This window comes from Pipistrellus hanaki (assembly GCF_964339955.1).
Source record: "Pipistrellus hanaki genome assembly, chromosome: 3".
In the NCBI taxonomy this organism is placed as follows: Eukaryota; Metazoa; Chordata; class Mammalia; order Chiroptera; family Vespertilionidae; genus Pipistrellus; species Pipistrellus hanaki.
In genome coordinates, this window is record NC_140505.1 from 28901081 (window position 1) to 28917502 (window position 16422).

Sequence of the window (16422 nt, forward strand, 5' to 3'; positions counted from 1 at the left end):
GCTCAGTTCTTGCTTCTCTTCTGATGACTGGATTAAAATTGCTCATATATCTGCAGCATGCTAGATCTGAAATTTCACATTTAACTTTTCAATATGCCCATAGTTGCTAAGTTACTCTGCTCTGTTAGCAGTACTAAAGCTGTGACGAATCTGCACATTTGAACAGTTCATTGCACTTAAGCCACAAGAAATTTTATTTTGGCATTAATTATTTCAAAATAAAAATAATTTGAGTAAAATATTGTATGATATTTGTATTGGGAAAAATGATTACCTGTGTTCCTGACTAATCATCTCAGCCTGTTTCTCTCTCCTATGAAAAATTTGGGCCGAAACCGGTTTGGCTCAGTGGTAGAGCATTGGTCTGCAGACTGAAAGGTCCCAGGTTCGATTCCGGTCAGGGGCATGTACGTTGGTTGCGGGCACATCCCCGGTAGGGGGTGTGCAAGAGGCAGCTGGTCGGTGTTTCTCTCTCATCAATGTTTCTAGCTCTCTATCTCTCTCCCTTCCTCTCTGTAAAAAATCAATAAAAATATATTTAAAAAAATTTGGGGTGGATATGATTTGATATATCCCAGAGCCATTTAATAAATATCACTATTATTCATAATTTCAATAAATAAGTAATGATAAATGAAGAATAGTTTTGTATTAGTTTTGTATTAGTTTTATTTTTAAAGGGGTGACAGGCAATAGTGAGTTGCTGAATTATTACTATTACATAATACTGAGAGACCTTTGAAATATTTTCACTCCTCATAATCAGAAGGCTGACAGGCAAGTATTAGAAAATGAATGTCCATTTACTAAGTGACGCTCAGTAATATTAATCATTGTTTCACTTCAGTAACAATGGGGTAGGCTGGAAATTGCAGTGAATATTTTCTCCATCTTTGGCTTTTTTGTGTTTGAACATCTGATGTTGGTAATTTTATTGCCTGTTGGATGAAATGTGTCATGGACTGTGTCTAATGGGCACTGTGGAACTAGATCATTTTTATTAGTTCTGCAGGCAACTGCTGCAACCCAAGAATTTTGTCATAACTGAAGTAGGAAATTGTTTGTTTTAGGTGGCTTAAATTGATAGATCAAAATTAAACCATTCCAAAACTTCACTCACTAGTTGCTCTGACTATTCCTGGATTAAATACTACTATAATAATTATGCTGTTTGGTTATAAATAACTCTTTTCACCACTTTGATTTGTTAAATATTAGGAGGTAAGGTACCCTGAAGCTTACAGTTCTCCCTAGAAAATCAGCTATAAATCCAAATGGTTCAAAGTAAATTTGATTTTCCAATAAGGACTGTGGCATAAGAACTGAACTAAGAGCCTTGTTATTAAGTCTCTATGTACATGAGCACACATATTTACTCTCTTTCTCAGCAGCTGATCTTGACTTCAACTTTACTGAGAAAATTGAAGATTCAGGCTACTGCCTTCAACTTCCTACTAACAAACTATTGATTTTTTGTATTTATTAAATCTTTGTTTTATTCTTAAGGGGGTGTTTATTCTCCTTTATAAGCTAAATTATCTTACATCCTCTCTCAGATTGTACTACTTACCAACTCTCTATTTCTCTTTCATCATTTAGTCATCTCTTGTGTTCATAGTAATTTTGTTAGCCTTTTCTTATATTTGCCATTCATTTTTAAAACCAACTCCATGCCCCTCCTTCTAATATTCTTCTGCATTTCAGCAAATTGCAACCCTCCAGTTCTCAGGCCAAAAAAGAGTGGAAATCATCTTTGACTCCTATTATTTTTCTCAAGCCCTAAATCTAGTCCCACATCAAAAGCTAAAACTTGATCTTCAAAACATCTAGATGTCAGCTACTTCTCACCACCTCCACCATATGTAGTCTGGATAGTAGCAACAGCTTCCTATTAGTTTTCCATATAATTCCCTTTTCCTTCCTATGGTCTGTATTCAATGGAACAGCCAGAGTGATCTTTCAAATATAGGTCATATCATGTCACTTCACTTTTCAAAACCCTCCAATGGTTCCCTTAACCTCCTGCAGTAAAAATAGGTTCAATTAGCTCCATTGCCCTCTGACTTCATGTCCTACCCTGGCCTCATCTACTCCACTGGAGCCGCACTGTTCCTCAAGCACAAGATGTTGCCACACAGCTCTGCCCTTGCCATTCCCTCTCTCCAGTACACTTTACAGCCACATTTCCACATTTCCGCAGGCTCACAGCTCAAATATCACCTTCTGCATCAGGCTATTCTTTAATACCCCCTACTTAATTCTTATCTCCAACAATTCTCTTTAGTAGACACTATATATTTTATTTATTTATGGAATTTTTCCCCCTGTTTCTCCCCAGGAGAATGTTAAGTTCCAAAAGGCAGGGACTTTTGCTTCCTTTGTTTACTGCTGAACCCCTTAGTATAGAATAGAAAGCATTCAGAGATTAATTGAATAAGTGAATGTGCACAGTCTCCCTTGCTCATCAATAAGCTTTGGAAAAATGAAAAGAATATCGAACATGAAAGACTCAATGTACAAGGGCATCTCAATTTTGAGGCTGCTAACAGGAACATATTTCTACATTAATTACAATTTTATGAGCATGTATTTCACTGAAATGTATTTGAAAGTGAATTATTTCTGTAGATGACCGGTGGGCTAGCTATAACATAGGCTACTCAGAATTGCTCAATCTATTAATCAGATTTCTTGGTGGTGCACTTATTTTAGTTGCTTTTCTTTGGTTTTACCAATACTCTTTAAGATAAAATGTTAAAATGTCTTTTTTTGTCCATTTTGTCGAACTTAGGACATAGTAGTCATTCAACAAATATTTGCTGAATTAATAAACTGCAATTTATTTAAGAGGAGAAATTATGTCAAAAATTAGTAATCAATAAATATTAGTTAAATAAATGATGACAGTGATCAACATATGAAGTTTACTGAAAATCAATAACTAGCAAATGTATAACTTTGCATATACGGTTAGATTATTCTATGTTATGAGCAGTGGCATGACAGAACCATAAAAATGTGAATAGCTTGACAATTAAAAATTTAAATCTTTGTTTATATGTGAAATAAAATCAGTTTCCATTTCTTAATTCTGTCTGATAATGAAGAGCAACATCATCAAACACTGAGAGAATTTCTGTGCTGAAGCAAGAACTTCTGAATATATGTGCAAAATGAGTAGAATGAGGAATTTTAGAACAGGTAAAAAGATGAATGTGGCTAGAAGGCAGTTTTTATTAGATAACATTAATAACGGCAATGTTAAATTCAGGCTGCCTTACAAAAATTGGCCTGCCATTTATTCACTATTTGTTTATTTATGAATTCAACAAGTACACACTGAAGGTCTATAAAGTATTGGCACTCTTTTTTAAGAAAAGTATTGTGTATGAGGATTAATATAAGGGTCTGAGTCATAATTGAAAACAACAAATAACTCCAATGATTTTTATACTTAAAATTTTCATTCAAATATATGTTATAGACACTTCTTCACTAGATGTGAACAAGAGAAGAAGATTCAATACAAGCCATATTTCACGTATGCCTAGTTGACTAAAAATTAAAAGAACAAATTGAAAAATTACAACAATTATCAAACCATTTTAGTTAGGACTGACTTGTGAAGTATTATTATAAGTTATATAATAACCAAGAAAAAAGCAAGAAGAGTAGAGCCTGATATGACATCCATACAATTGGTTCTATAAATTATATAACCCACAACCTTAGTCTCTATCTTGTAATTACAGGCAAATAAATTATGACATATACACACATTTTTCTCTCTGCTGAAGTATACATACTATGAAGTAGAACTAGAGAAAAATGTAGCTTCTTATATGCCATTAAATCTTCAAATGGTTATAAATGTAATTGCTTTACTTACCAATACAAGGAGCAGGACTATATCAGGATTATCACATGCACAGGCAATGTGCATTGGCGTCCAAAAGTCTTCATCCTGGTGGTTGACATTGACCCCTTTGTCAATCAGGATTTCTGCAATGAAGGCGTTGTCATACCGAGCACACTGAAGGAAAGAAAAAAAAAATTAAAGTATAATATTTTAACAAGCTATGATAAAGTTTATTCCAAATTTCGATGGGTAGAAAACTCCTATGCCAATTTTGTAAGTGTAGAGGTGGATCTAACCTGGGAAAGAATGTATTCACATTTCTCAACTAACCTACAAGAGAAGAGCATCTGTAAGACGTCAGGGGAAATTGAGTCTGTGAGCAGTGGGAAGCAAAATAAGAAAGAAGGGGCAGATAGTATAAAGAGAAAAAATATTTCAATGCTTTGGTCCTCTTCATTTATAAATAGTATTATTAGAAAATCTTGGACCATTTATCAGAATTATCTTTCTAAAATACAGTTTTATTCACATGATGCTTCTGCTTTAAAAATGTATAGTTTCTCACTGCCAAAGAGTAAAGTTTTACCATTTTATTTCATCCAAGACAGACAAGACTGTTCACAGTCTTTTCATCTTCATCTGTCAACATTCTCGCTATATATGTGAATATATGAATATATTCTTTCCCAGGCTTACATAAGACAACTAGGCATTACACAACATGCCATATTATCAAAGTTAATTGTTGTGATGATAAGTTTCTTTAAAATTCTAACATATTTTGACAATTTCATAATATTATATCTTATAAATATTCTACTATATACTAGATCAAAACCTTCAGGAACATATTTTGTTATTATTTTTACTTACTATTTATTGTTAAAATGCATATTAATATTATATATATAATTAGTCACAACTTGTTTCATTGGTGGATGATCTGTGGAGCTGTGCTTAGATGCACCCTGCCCTTAGCTTAGTGCCCTGTGGTCACCATCTTGAATATTTAATAATTTTTGTAGAATCCCATATATTCATTTTGTGCCTATCCCTAAAAATTATTCATTCCTTGTATAAGACTTTTCATATTTGTATCATATGACATCAATGCAAATGCATATTATTAAAAAGAAGACCTATTAATAGGTCAAATGCCTATCAGTGAAATTTCTGGATTGTATGATGCACACTTTTTATAGAACTTGGAAACATAAAACAGATTCCCTTCCCAAAATATGTACAAAGCAGTGCTACCACCAGAAGTGCTGTCTTACCAATATATCTACCTTTTCATTGAATAGTAAAAGTAAAACCAATTCATTGGAAGACCACTACATTTGAGTAACAGGGACTTTATTTACCTTCCCACCTCAACTTACTGAATAAAAACAAACTATGGCCTCTGAGAGCTGTTGCCCCAGGTTACCGCTTTGAGAGACTTCCCAAGCTACAGAACAAAGAGCAGAATCCTGGCTGACCAGGATCAGTCATGAGGAAAGTAAACTGAAGATCCAGAGAGACAGAGATGGGTTCAGGGCACAGGGCAGGGGAGCAAAAAGGGAAGAGCTGCACATAGAGAGAATGTCAGAGATTTGCTGGAGCCCCCCTCAACTACTCATCTGAGTCATGAACAGTATATATTTTCCTGGAAATTTCCCAAATTCAGAGAAGGAACCTCCTGAACAGAGGAAGGACTGAGAGCTCATATATTGCCAGAAATAGTGCCTGTTTCCACTAGCCAGACTGTAAACCTTATCATTTACTGGTATGTGGCATTGGGTAGAGACCAGATGTGTTTTGTATCCAGGGTAGGAAAATATTATTCCTGCCGAGACCGGTTTGGCTCAATGGATAGAGCATTGGCTTGGGGACTGAAGGGCCCCAGGTTCTATTCCGATCAAGGGCATGTACCTTGGTTGCGGGCATATCCCCAGTAGGGGGTGTGCAAGAGGCAGCTGATCGATGACTCTCTCTCTCATCAATGTTTCTAGCTTTCTATCTCTCTCCCTTCCTCTCTGTACAAAATCAATAAAATATATTTTTTTTAAAAAAAAGAAAGAAAATATTATTCCTAAATTAACCGCTGTTATGTTCTCACCTAAAAATTATTAAATTCAATGTTTGAAATGATCAAATTGTTTCCAAATAACTTAATTGCCTCCAGAACAAAGCTTGAGAATATTAACAGAAATACAAAGTTATTCAGTACCCAACAAGGCAGAATTAACTATATCTAGAATCCAGAAAAAAATTAACATATATACCAAAAAGCAGGGAAAATGGAAATACAATAAGAAGAAAAAGTCATTAATGGGAATAAACTTAGAAGTGACATTTCTGTTAGTATTAATAAATCTGAGTGTTAAAACTATTATTATAACTATACTAGAGGCCTTGTGCAAAAAAATTGTTCATGGGGAGTGTCCCTCAGCCCAGCCTGCACTCTCTCCAATCTGGGACCCCTCAAGGGATGTCCAACTGCCCTTTTTAGGCCCAATCCCAGTAGGATCAGGTCTAAATGGGCAGTTGGACTTCGCTCTCACAATCCAGGACTGCTAGCTCCCAACTGCTTGCCTGCCTTTCTTCCTGATTGCCCATAACCACTTCTTCCTGCCAGCCTGATCACCCCCTAACCACTCCTCTGCCAGCCTGATTGATGCCTAACTGCTCCCCTGCCAGCCTGATTGTCCCTAACTGTCCTCCCCTGAATGCCTGGTCACCCTTAACTGCCCTCCCCTAGAGGCATGGTAACTCCTAACTGCCCTTCCTTGCAGGTCTGTTTCCCCCCACCCCCATCAGCCCTTTCCTGCAGGCCTGGTCCCCTCTAACTGCCTTTCCTGCAGGCCCCTTTGCCCCCAACTTCCCTCCTCTACCAGCCTAGTCACCTCTAACTGCCCTCCCTTGCAGGCTTGATTGCCCCCAATTGTCCTCCCTTGCAGGCCTGGTCCCCCACAACTGCTCTCCCCTCCTGGCCTGATTACCCACAACTGCCCACCCTTGAAGTCCTGGTCCCTCCCAAATGCCTCCCCCTTCGGCCATTTTGTGGCAGCCATCTTGTGTCCACATGGGGGCAGCCATCTTGTGTGTTGGGTTGATGGTCAATTTACATATTAGTCTTTTATTATATAGTATTCCATATGTTTAAAAAGCTAAGGGAACTGCTGAACAGGGAATATATTAAAAAGGCTCAAATTGTACTTCTAGAGATGATAAATACAATGGCTGAAAAGAAAAATATACTACTGGATGAGATTAACAACTGATTAGGTGTTACAGAAGACAAGATTAATGAATTTGAACACAGTAATATCAATTATACATAACGGAACATACAGAGAAAAATGACTTTAAATAAATGAACAAATAGATCACCAGTGAGCTGCAAAAAAACTTCAAACAAACTGATACCAAACAGATAGATAACATGGAAATGGGAAGTATGTGGATACATTTATGCTTTATTATTACTTGATTGTCTTAAAAAGTAGTAATTAAAAGACAACCCAATTTAAAAAAATAGGCACAATCTTAGAACTAATATTTCACCAAACAAAATAAGATGTAGGAATTGTGGTTCACAATTATAATACATATCCATGGAAGAACAGTCATATCTTTCTCCAAATCATCTATTAGTCTCAAGATGATACACTAATGAAATGCAAAATTATGGTACAAATTCCATATGGAGGATGATGTGAGCATGTATCAGTATTGGGATGCATGGAGGCACCTGGGGCCACATGAAAATAGGAAGATTGAGATACTAGTTTCAGTTTTGAACTACGATCTTTGGCTGCCAGATGTTCCACATCCTATGTAACAATAGCAAGGGTCACCACTATTAGGCCCTGATGGTAGGAAATGCATATGACCCCATCCACAGGAGATGCAGGTTTGGTCACAATGACTGAGAAGGTGAGAACCAGAGTAGAAAGCTCAATACATTGTTTTGGAATTTGGGCCTGGATCCAATTTATTTCAGGAAATTCATATGAAAATAATTTATATTCTACTCTCATCTTTTTGATAGCTCCCTGCCTAATACATAAAGATGTGACCTCCTCCTCCTTCTGTGCCTACCAAGGTATCCTCAACCTACACCTCAGGAGTCCACATTTACAATTCAGATACCCAGGGCTTGGCTTTCCAGTGTCTTTTACCAAAAAAGAGTTAATTAGATCCAGTGTTGAAAGCGATATCAACCTCTCGAAAGTAATGTCATTTTTAGATTCACATTTCAGAAGATTATGAATAATGATTTGACAGCAATAAATACCCTCTAATCACACTTGTCTGGAAAGATTACAGTGGCTGAGCATTCCTGTTATAATATTCTTACAATATTATTGTTAGGTAGTAAACTTAATTCTCCCTAAAAAGATTTTTTTCTCAAGCAGGCAAATCTCCGTCCCAGTTCAAGCTATTCTTTATCCCTTTGTCCAATTTCTAGTGGCACTTTATATATCAAGTAAATGGCTGCAGAGCCACTCTGTCACCTTCAACAGCACTCTGACACCTCCAGCCATCTCTACCTGTCACCTGGACCTATAGCACCCAGCTCCTCCTGTCTCTATCCTCTACCTCTCAAAGTGCCAGGCAAAGCAGAATGTGTGGAGCCCCTGATTCAAAACGCATTAGGCATTTCAAAATGATGACAGCAGAAGATGAAACGAAGCGTAAGCCCTTCTCAGGACAAAGCTCTCTGTGACTACATGGACCACCTGCCCAGGAAGCCAGCCCTGAATTGACAAGCCTCTTAATCATCCTGCCTCCCAGTTTCCCTCAATCCCACAGTCCCCTTTCTCTCTCATTAGCATCTTCCCTTTGCTTCCATTTTGCTCCTTTATTTATCTCTCTGCTTCCTGTTGCACTGTCCTGTATGGATGTTACACATCCCCAAAAAAATTCCCCAGAAACAGCCCCAGTGGTGGGCATATTTTTCTCAACTCTGAGTAATTTCCTCACCAGTCTTTACCCTTGCAGCTTTTGCCCTTTCTCTTTTGGGAAAACAAAGGAGGGTGGAGTTATATGGTCCCTGTCCAGATGTTCTGGTTTGGGTGAGTAGGGCAGAGTGAGGTACCTTCCACATAGTGACTATTTTTGTTAACATCTAGGCCATTTTAATAATGATAATTTTTTAGCCATTTTCTCTAGAGTCTAGTATTCTGCCTCTTTTCAAAATATAGTATCTAATTCCATGGTTTTAAAGATGTTAAGTTGTTGAACTGCCTCTACTGTAGCAAGTTGCTAACTATCTCTGCTTCTTAGAACTCCAGATACTTTAGAGAAACACACAATGAAGCATATATATAATATATATAATATATAATAGTGGCCAGGTGCATGAAATTTGTGCACAGGGTTGGGGGTGTCCTTCAGCCTGGCCTCCACCCTCTCCAATCTGGGACCCCTCAAGGGATGCCTGACCGTCGGTTTAGGCACCGGGCCTAAATTCGTAGTGGTATATCCCTCTCACAATCCAGGACCGCTGGCTCCTAACTGCTCACCTGTCTGCCTACCTGCTTGCCCCCTTACTATTCTCCTGCTAGCCTGATTGGCACCTAACTGCTCCACTGTCAGCCTGATTGCCTCCACTGCCCTCCCCTGCTGGCCCCATAGCCCCCAACTACCCTTGCCTGCCAGCCCGATCACCCAAAACTGCCCTTCCCTGCTGCAACACAACTCCTTTGCCAGGACCTGTCTCCTCCGTGCCAAGTGGCGGAGAGGCCAGGACTAGCCTCCACTGTGTGCATGGCCATCTTATGGTGGCCATCTTGTGGTGACATCATACACAAGGGCCGCCTAGGCTTTTGCTAGTATAAATGTATCCTTCTTTCCTCCCTCATCTATTGATCTCATTGTATTATATGTACTAATCCCTGACCTGCTTTTGATATTTACCAATGTCTTGGATATATCTGTCATAGCTCAGTATTTTAAAAAATTGCTCATTAAAGTTTAATTTGCATACAATATTGATTAGTTTTCATTTTACAACACAGTGATTCAACATTTACATACCTTACAATGTGATCACCACAATAAGTCTAGTACCCATCTGCCACTGTGCAAAGTTCCAGTATAAAGATATTATTGTCTTACTAGTGGCCTGGTGCACAAAATTCGTGCATGGGGCTGGTGTTCCTCAGCCCAGCCTGCACCCTCTCCAATCTGGAACTCCTTGAAGGATGTCCTACTGATGGTTTATAGGAATTGGGCCTAACTGGCAGTCGGACATCCCTCTCACAATCCGGGAACTCCTGACTCCATCTACTCTCCTGCCTGCCTGCCTGCCTGATTACCCTTAACCACGCTGTCTGCTGGACTGCTCATCTCCAACTGCCCCCCACCACCATCTGCTTGCCCCCAAATGCCCTCCGCCAGCCAGATCACCTCGAACTTCCCCCTGTGCCAGCCTGTTTATCCCCCAACTACACCTCTGCTGGCCTGCTCATCCCTACCATCCCTCCCCACTGTACTGCTCACCCCCAACTGCCGCCCTGCTGGCCTGCTCACTCTAACCTGCCCCCCCCCACTGTCCTTATCACCTTCAACTGACCCCCACTGACAGCCAACTCACTCCCAACTGGTCCCTCTGCTGGTATGCTTACCCCCAGCAGCCCCTGCCATCCCATCCTGGCCTGATCACTCCCCGGCGACCCAAGGTCCCAGCCTCTCCTTTTTCTTTTCCTTTTTTTTTTTTTTTTTCAACACCTCCTTGAATGGAGGCCAGGGGCAGCTGGAAGCAAGTATCTAGGATTTATTTATCTTCTTGTTTTTAAATATATATTTTATTGATTTTTTTTACAGAGAGGAAGAGAGAGGATAGAGAATTAGAAACATCGATGAGAGAGAATCATCAATTAGCTACCTCTTGCACACTCCCTATTGGGGATGTGCCTGCAACCAAGGTACATGCCCTTGACTGGAATCAAACCTGGGACCTTTCAGTCCACAGGCTGACCCTCTATCCATTGAGCCAAACCAGTTTCGGCTGGATTTATTTATCTTCTATAATTGAAACTTTGTAGTCTTGAGTGGAGGCCAGAGCCAGCCAGGCCAGAGGGGCAGGGAAGCTTAGTTTTCTCCATTGCCAGGGCAGCCCAAGCCTCCTGCTTGCTGCAGCTCCATGGCTGACCACCATCTTGGTTAGACTGATTTGCATACTCACCCCTGATTGGTTAGTGTGTGTGGTTTGCAGGTGTACTGGAATGATGGTTAATCTGCATGTTTCTCTTTTATTAGTGTAGATTCCCTATGTTGTACACTATATATATGTTATTATTTTTTAGCTGGAGTGTGCTCCACTTTTCACCCATCCACCAACTCCCTCCATTCTCACAACTATTGGTTTATTCTCTGTATCTACAGTGTTTGTTTCTATTTTGTTATTTTGTTTAGGTTCCAAATACAGGAGAAATTATATGGCACTTATCTTTCTCTAACATATTTCACTTAGCATAATACCCTCTAGGATCCATAGATATTGTCACAAATGGCAAAATTCATCCTTTTAAATAGCTAAGTAATGTCTCACATATGACACATCTTATTTATCCACTCATCTATTGATGGACACCTAGGTTCCTTCCATATCTTGGCTATTGTAAATAATGCTATAAGGAACATAGGATTGCATATATCTTTTCAAATCAGTGATTTGCTTCCAAATTAGTATTTTCACTTTTGCATATTTTTTTTTTCAAATTCTGAAGTGAAATTGCTGAGTATTATGGCAGTTCTAATTTTAATTTTTGGAGGAATCTCCATACTGTTTTCTGTAGTGGCTGCTTCAATTTACAACCTAAATAACAATGCCTCGGGGCTCCCTTTTCTCCACATCCTCGGCAGCACTTGTTATTTTGTGGACTCTTTGATGACAACTTTCTGACAGGTGTGAGGTTGTATATCATGGTAATTTCACTTTGCATTACCCTGATGACTAGTGACATTGAGCATATTTTCATATCTACTATCCATCTGTACGTCTTCTTTGGAGAAATGTCTATTCAGATCCTCTGCACATTTTTCAGTCAGATTGTTTTTATATTGAGTTCTATGAGTTCCTTATATACATTTATATTAAGTCTTGATCAGATATATCATGTGTGAATAACTTCTCCCATTCAGTGGGGTGTCTTTTCATTTTGTTGATGGCTTCCTTCACTGTGAAGAAACTGTTTAGACTGATGTAGTCCCAGTTATTTAATTTTGCTTTTGTTGCCCTCGACCATGTGGTTCAATATTTTAATAGCTGCATGAAATTCCACTGCTTACATCACAGTCTTTATGATAAAACTAGAATTCCCTGGGTAAAAGAAGTAATATTGCTTATTTCTAATGTATTCCACTTAAGTTTAATTAAGGCCTGCTGCTGTCAAAAGGCAGAATGAAAAGAATTTGCTTTCACAGTCCATTCAAGAAGGTTTTGTTAGCATCAGGAACTCAATAGCTCATTTATTAAAGGCCATAACATAAAACCCTGGATAGCATTTTAGAAAAACTTCTTGGGTTCAGTTTTTAGCTCCATAAATATCATACTATTTTAAATCTGAGTTTCCATCTACCAATATATTGTCCTCACAGAGACTAAATTCCTGGTTTCTGATTTTGTTACTTGTTAAAATTATTTTCCTTCTGTCTATAGCAGTACCTGATACCTGCGTTAGGTTTGATACATGAGTAATTTAGCAAAGGGTAGGTAAACAGAAAAATTCAGATGTATTTATTAAAAATGTAGATGGTATACTTAAATTTTATATGCAAAAAAACACAAAAAAAACAAAACATTAAAACCTGTTTCTCAACTACCCATCTGCAATACAGTGAAAATGGTTAATCTCCAACATAAAAGTTCTTGTGGCACTTCCAAGAGAAATGTCCTACAAAAAAATCTACCCTTAGAGTCAAGTACTCACTGAATAATAATTGAGTTAAATGAACAAAACTAGAAAAATCACAAAGATTTCCATAGCTTACCCTGTTACCTCACACAAACATAGGCTGCCTTTTTCTCAAAGACCTTGACCCTAGAATACATAATTAGAGCTTAGGGGCTGTAAGGAAGAATGCCTAAAACACAGGGCACATTGCAGAGCAACCTACTCACACTTGACATTTCAGATGGCTAAATTGCCTTTTTCAGTATTTAAGTCATTTTGAAACCCTGCAATTTTGTCTTTCTGGCAACCTTCAATTTTTCATTTGTTTTTATTTACTCAGTACCCAGAAAAAGGAGGTTCAGCCCTAAGAACTATGTTCTTTCGGGCATCACAAGGTTTTCTTACATGAATTTCAGGTCCAGCTTCCCCCTTCATCTTAGACTCACAAACTATGTGTAACAGTATACAAAGGCAATATATTTTCAAAGACTCAAGAATTAATAAAGCGTTTCCCATCTAGCTTATCCCTTTAATCTCCTCATTTTGTTTCCAAAAGAATGTAAGGTAGTTTTATTTACATGCATATGAGCTGGGCCACTATCAGAGTACTGTTATTTGGAGCAACAAAAACAACTACTAGATATAAAAGGATGATTGCCTAATACTCTGTAATTGATACAATATTCTCTTGCTTATTTGTTGGATGCTATTCATGTACAAAGCCATCTTCTTTAGGGCAAAGACTCTCACCTCATTTGCTAAGTATTATTTACAAACTATAATGAAAGTAATTAATAAATATAAATGAATTATTAAAGACTTTTAATTTGAAATATCATTTTTCTGATCATTTGTCTGCTAATTGTACATCTTGCTACTGAGTTTTGACCCCATAATTGAGTCTCCTTGTCTTTGGTGTTACCCACACTTATATTGGTCATCACAGTTGACCAATTGGTCCTTACCAGATGGAGCAAGGACCCTCCTGAGGAAATGGGAGTGTGGGGGTCCGCCCCCTCCTTCAACAGTCGAAGTGCTGAAAGAATGAAAGAGGAGAAGAGAATTAAAATACATCTTTCTTCCACACTCTTACCTAAAAGTTACAGCATCAACTGTATCCAGACATCACATTGTTCATCTTTTTGTTTACTTGGGTATCTTCCTTCTCCGCCATTGGAAAAATCCAGGAAGGCAAGGTTCTTGGAAGGCAAACCCTTGGAAGAAATAACTCAAGGTATGCTGGTGGCACCTTCTTACTGGAAGAAAGGAGCAATGACTTGAACAACTTCTGATTAAAGTGAAAGAAGAAAGTGCTAAGCAGGACTGCATTTGAATAACAAGAACATAAAAACCATGACTACAGAAGCAATACAAAACTGTGTCATAGGCACTGAAGACAACTGAAAGAGTTAAAGAATTTGGTCATTGTGTTTCGGTCATCAGTTCAAATGGAGATGAGAGCCACAAAATCAACAGAAGGCTGAGACTTGGAAGCCAACAATGGAAGAAGTGGGGAAGATCACCAAGAGCAAAGATGTGTCATTGGAGATCAAGGCTAAGAACATCCACACCCCCTTGTTGCCAATAACTATGTATGGAGAGTGGCGTCACCATGATGGGATTAGTGCCCACACAAGGAGATGAAGAGTCCGGAGCTCTCTCTCTGGCCAAGTGAGGACAGAGGAGAGGGCATCCATCTGTAAACCAGGAAGACTGGTCTCACCAGTAGCCATATCTATTTGGAGCCTTGATCTTGGACTTCCTAGCCTCCAAAATTATGAGAAATAACTATTGGTTATGTAATCCCCCCAGTCCACAGCAACATGAGCTAAGACAATAAGAGAGGGTCCAACAAAGGCTAGAAAGGGTCTCTTGCTCTCACTTTCTGTTTAAATGTAGATTCAGGATCATCCCAGAGGGGTGGCTGCAGTGAGGGTTCATGGCTTTGCCACTGGGTTTAAAGAATGGATTACCCAGCATGTGGTTTAATGCAAATGCAGAGAGAAGAATCTAAGGCATCACTAACTGCCAAGGTGAGGCTGAGCCACCATGTCCAGGGAATCTAGTTTATAAAGAACAGAACATTTGAAGGTACTCTCCACAGAAGTAGGGTGGACCATAGCAATGTGCTGAGAATACTCAAGGTCAGTTGGAGGTGAAGATATAGATGTCTAGATATAGAGATAAATGGATTGAGGGAGGGAAAGACAGATTAATAGACAAATATGTGTTTATGAATGTATTACACATGTTACTGACATAAAGGCTGTGTAGTTCACATTTAAAAACATTAATTAAATATATAATACTCATTATTATAAATTCCACATAGCCAATTGATTCTCACAAAATGTTTTTTGGGGTTTTTTTTTAATTTTACTGAACTCTTGGATCAACAGGCAATCTATGGGTACAATTAATGAATGTTACCTTGATGTCTGGTTGATATTTTCATTGATATTAATGCAAAAGAGACAGGAGTCCCAAACTATGGACAGAGGCAGCAGGCTAGATCCAGCCCTGGCCTGTTTTGTACAGCATTTGAGCAAAGAATGACTTTTACATTTTTAAAGGATACATAAGAAATAAAACAGCAATAAAAAAATTCAAGAATTCTGTGCACCATAGATTCTGCATAGCCCCTAAAATTTAAAATATTTACTATCTAGCCCTTTACAGAAAAAGTTTGTTGAGCCTTGAGTAAGATTAAAGTAAACCAATGAAGAATGTCAGAACATTATTTATCAATGATCTGGGTAACATATTTGCTGAATCAGACAACAGATTTTGAATAACATGATCATATTTTACCACATTTTTGTGCTATTCACACCATCATGGCTACTGACACATTTTTAAACACAGCTTGCATCATTAATATTTACTCCATCATTTCATCAAGTCTAAACAATAAGAAAATAAATCAAGCCCTGATTTGTAGTTTTCAATTTCTGTGGTGCAATCCTTCCCACCGTGTTTGATTTTAAGCTACTCATGTGATATTGCTAAACCCATAGTTGGGAAAAGACATGACATACCTCATAATTATGTGGCCTTTCCACCATGTAGACACAGAAAAAGTAAATAACTTTAAGAGCATAACTGAGAGAAAAATGTGATAAACTAATTAGGAAGTGTTAAGTTTTGAGTATGTATTATTTTGTTTTTAATAAAACCCACTTACTTGTAAGTTTATATGCTTATTTTTTAATATAAGTTTAATTTAACTATTTCACAGTGGACCCAAAAATTCCTGAATTTTGAACAACTGGCTACCAGGGGATGCAGGGTAAGCTCCAGGACACTCCAGGCAGCAGCTGAGGTGGATGAGGAACATTTTCCAAGAATGTCCAGGAATGAGGACACTATAGGCAAGAACTTCAGAATTTCCTTCTTGCCACAGTGATAGAGATGGCTAAGCCCCAGCCGTTTCTTCACCCAGCCAGACATCAGCCTACAGTGAAAACTTAGAGCAATTCTTTTCTTAGAAAGAAGGCCTATTTTGTGAAACAGCTGTTTACGTTGCCAGGCGGAACTCATTCAGAACCTAGATATTGGCTGGGTTGCCCCTGGATATCTCAGGAGGAAACTCAACAATAAGATAAAATTAACTATTCACAACATAAAGAAACAATGGAGAGTGAGCTAAATTCCATGGCTTTGCTAAGGGTTAAA

General features: G+C 38.3%; 1 protein-coding gene across 4 annotated transcripts in view; it reads right to left on the minus strand.

The window, feature by feature from the left end:
* MYO16 (myosin XVI) overlaps positions 1-16422 on the minus strand; it is a 505283-nt gene that overhangs the window by 346765 nt on the left and 142096 nt on the right. For all 4 annotated transcript variants that reach the window (XM_084879972.1, XM_084879970.1, XM_084879971.1 and 1 more), the window contains exons 3-4: positions 13713-13783; positions 3890-4033 (exon numbers count right to left, since the gene is read on the minus strand). In XM_084879972.1, coding sequence (XP_084736098.1) covers positions 3890-4033; positions 13713-13783 — 215 coding nt within the window. The remainder of the gene's footprint in view (positions 1-3889; positions 4034-13712; positions 13784-16422) is intronic.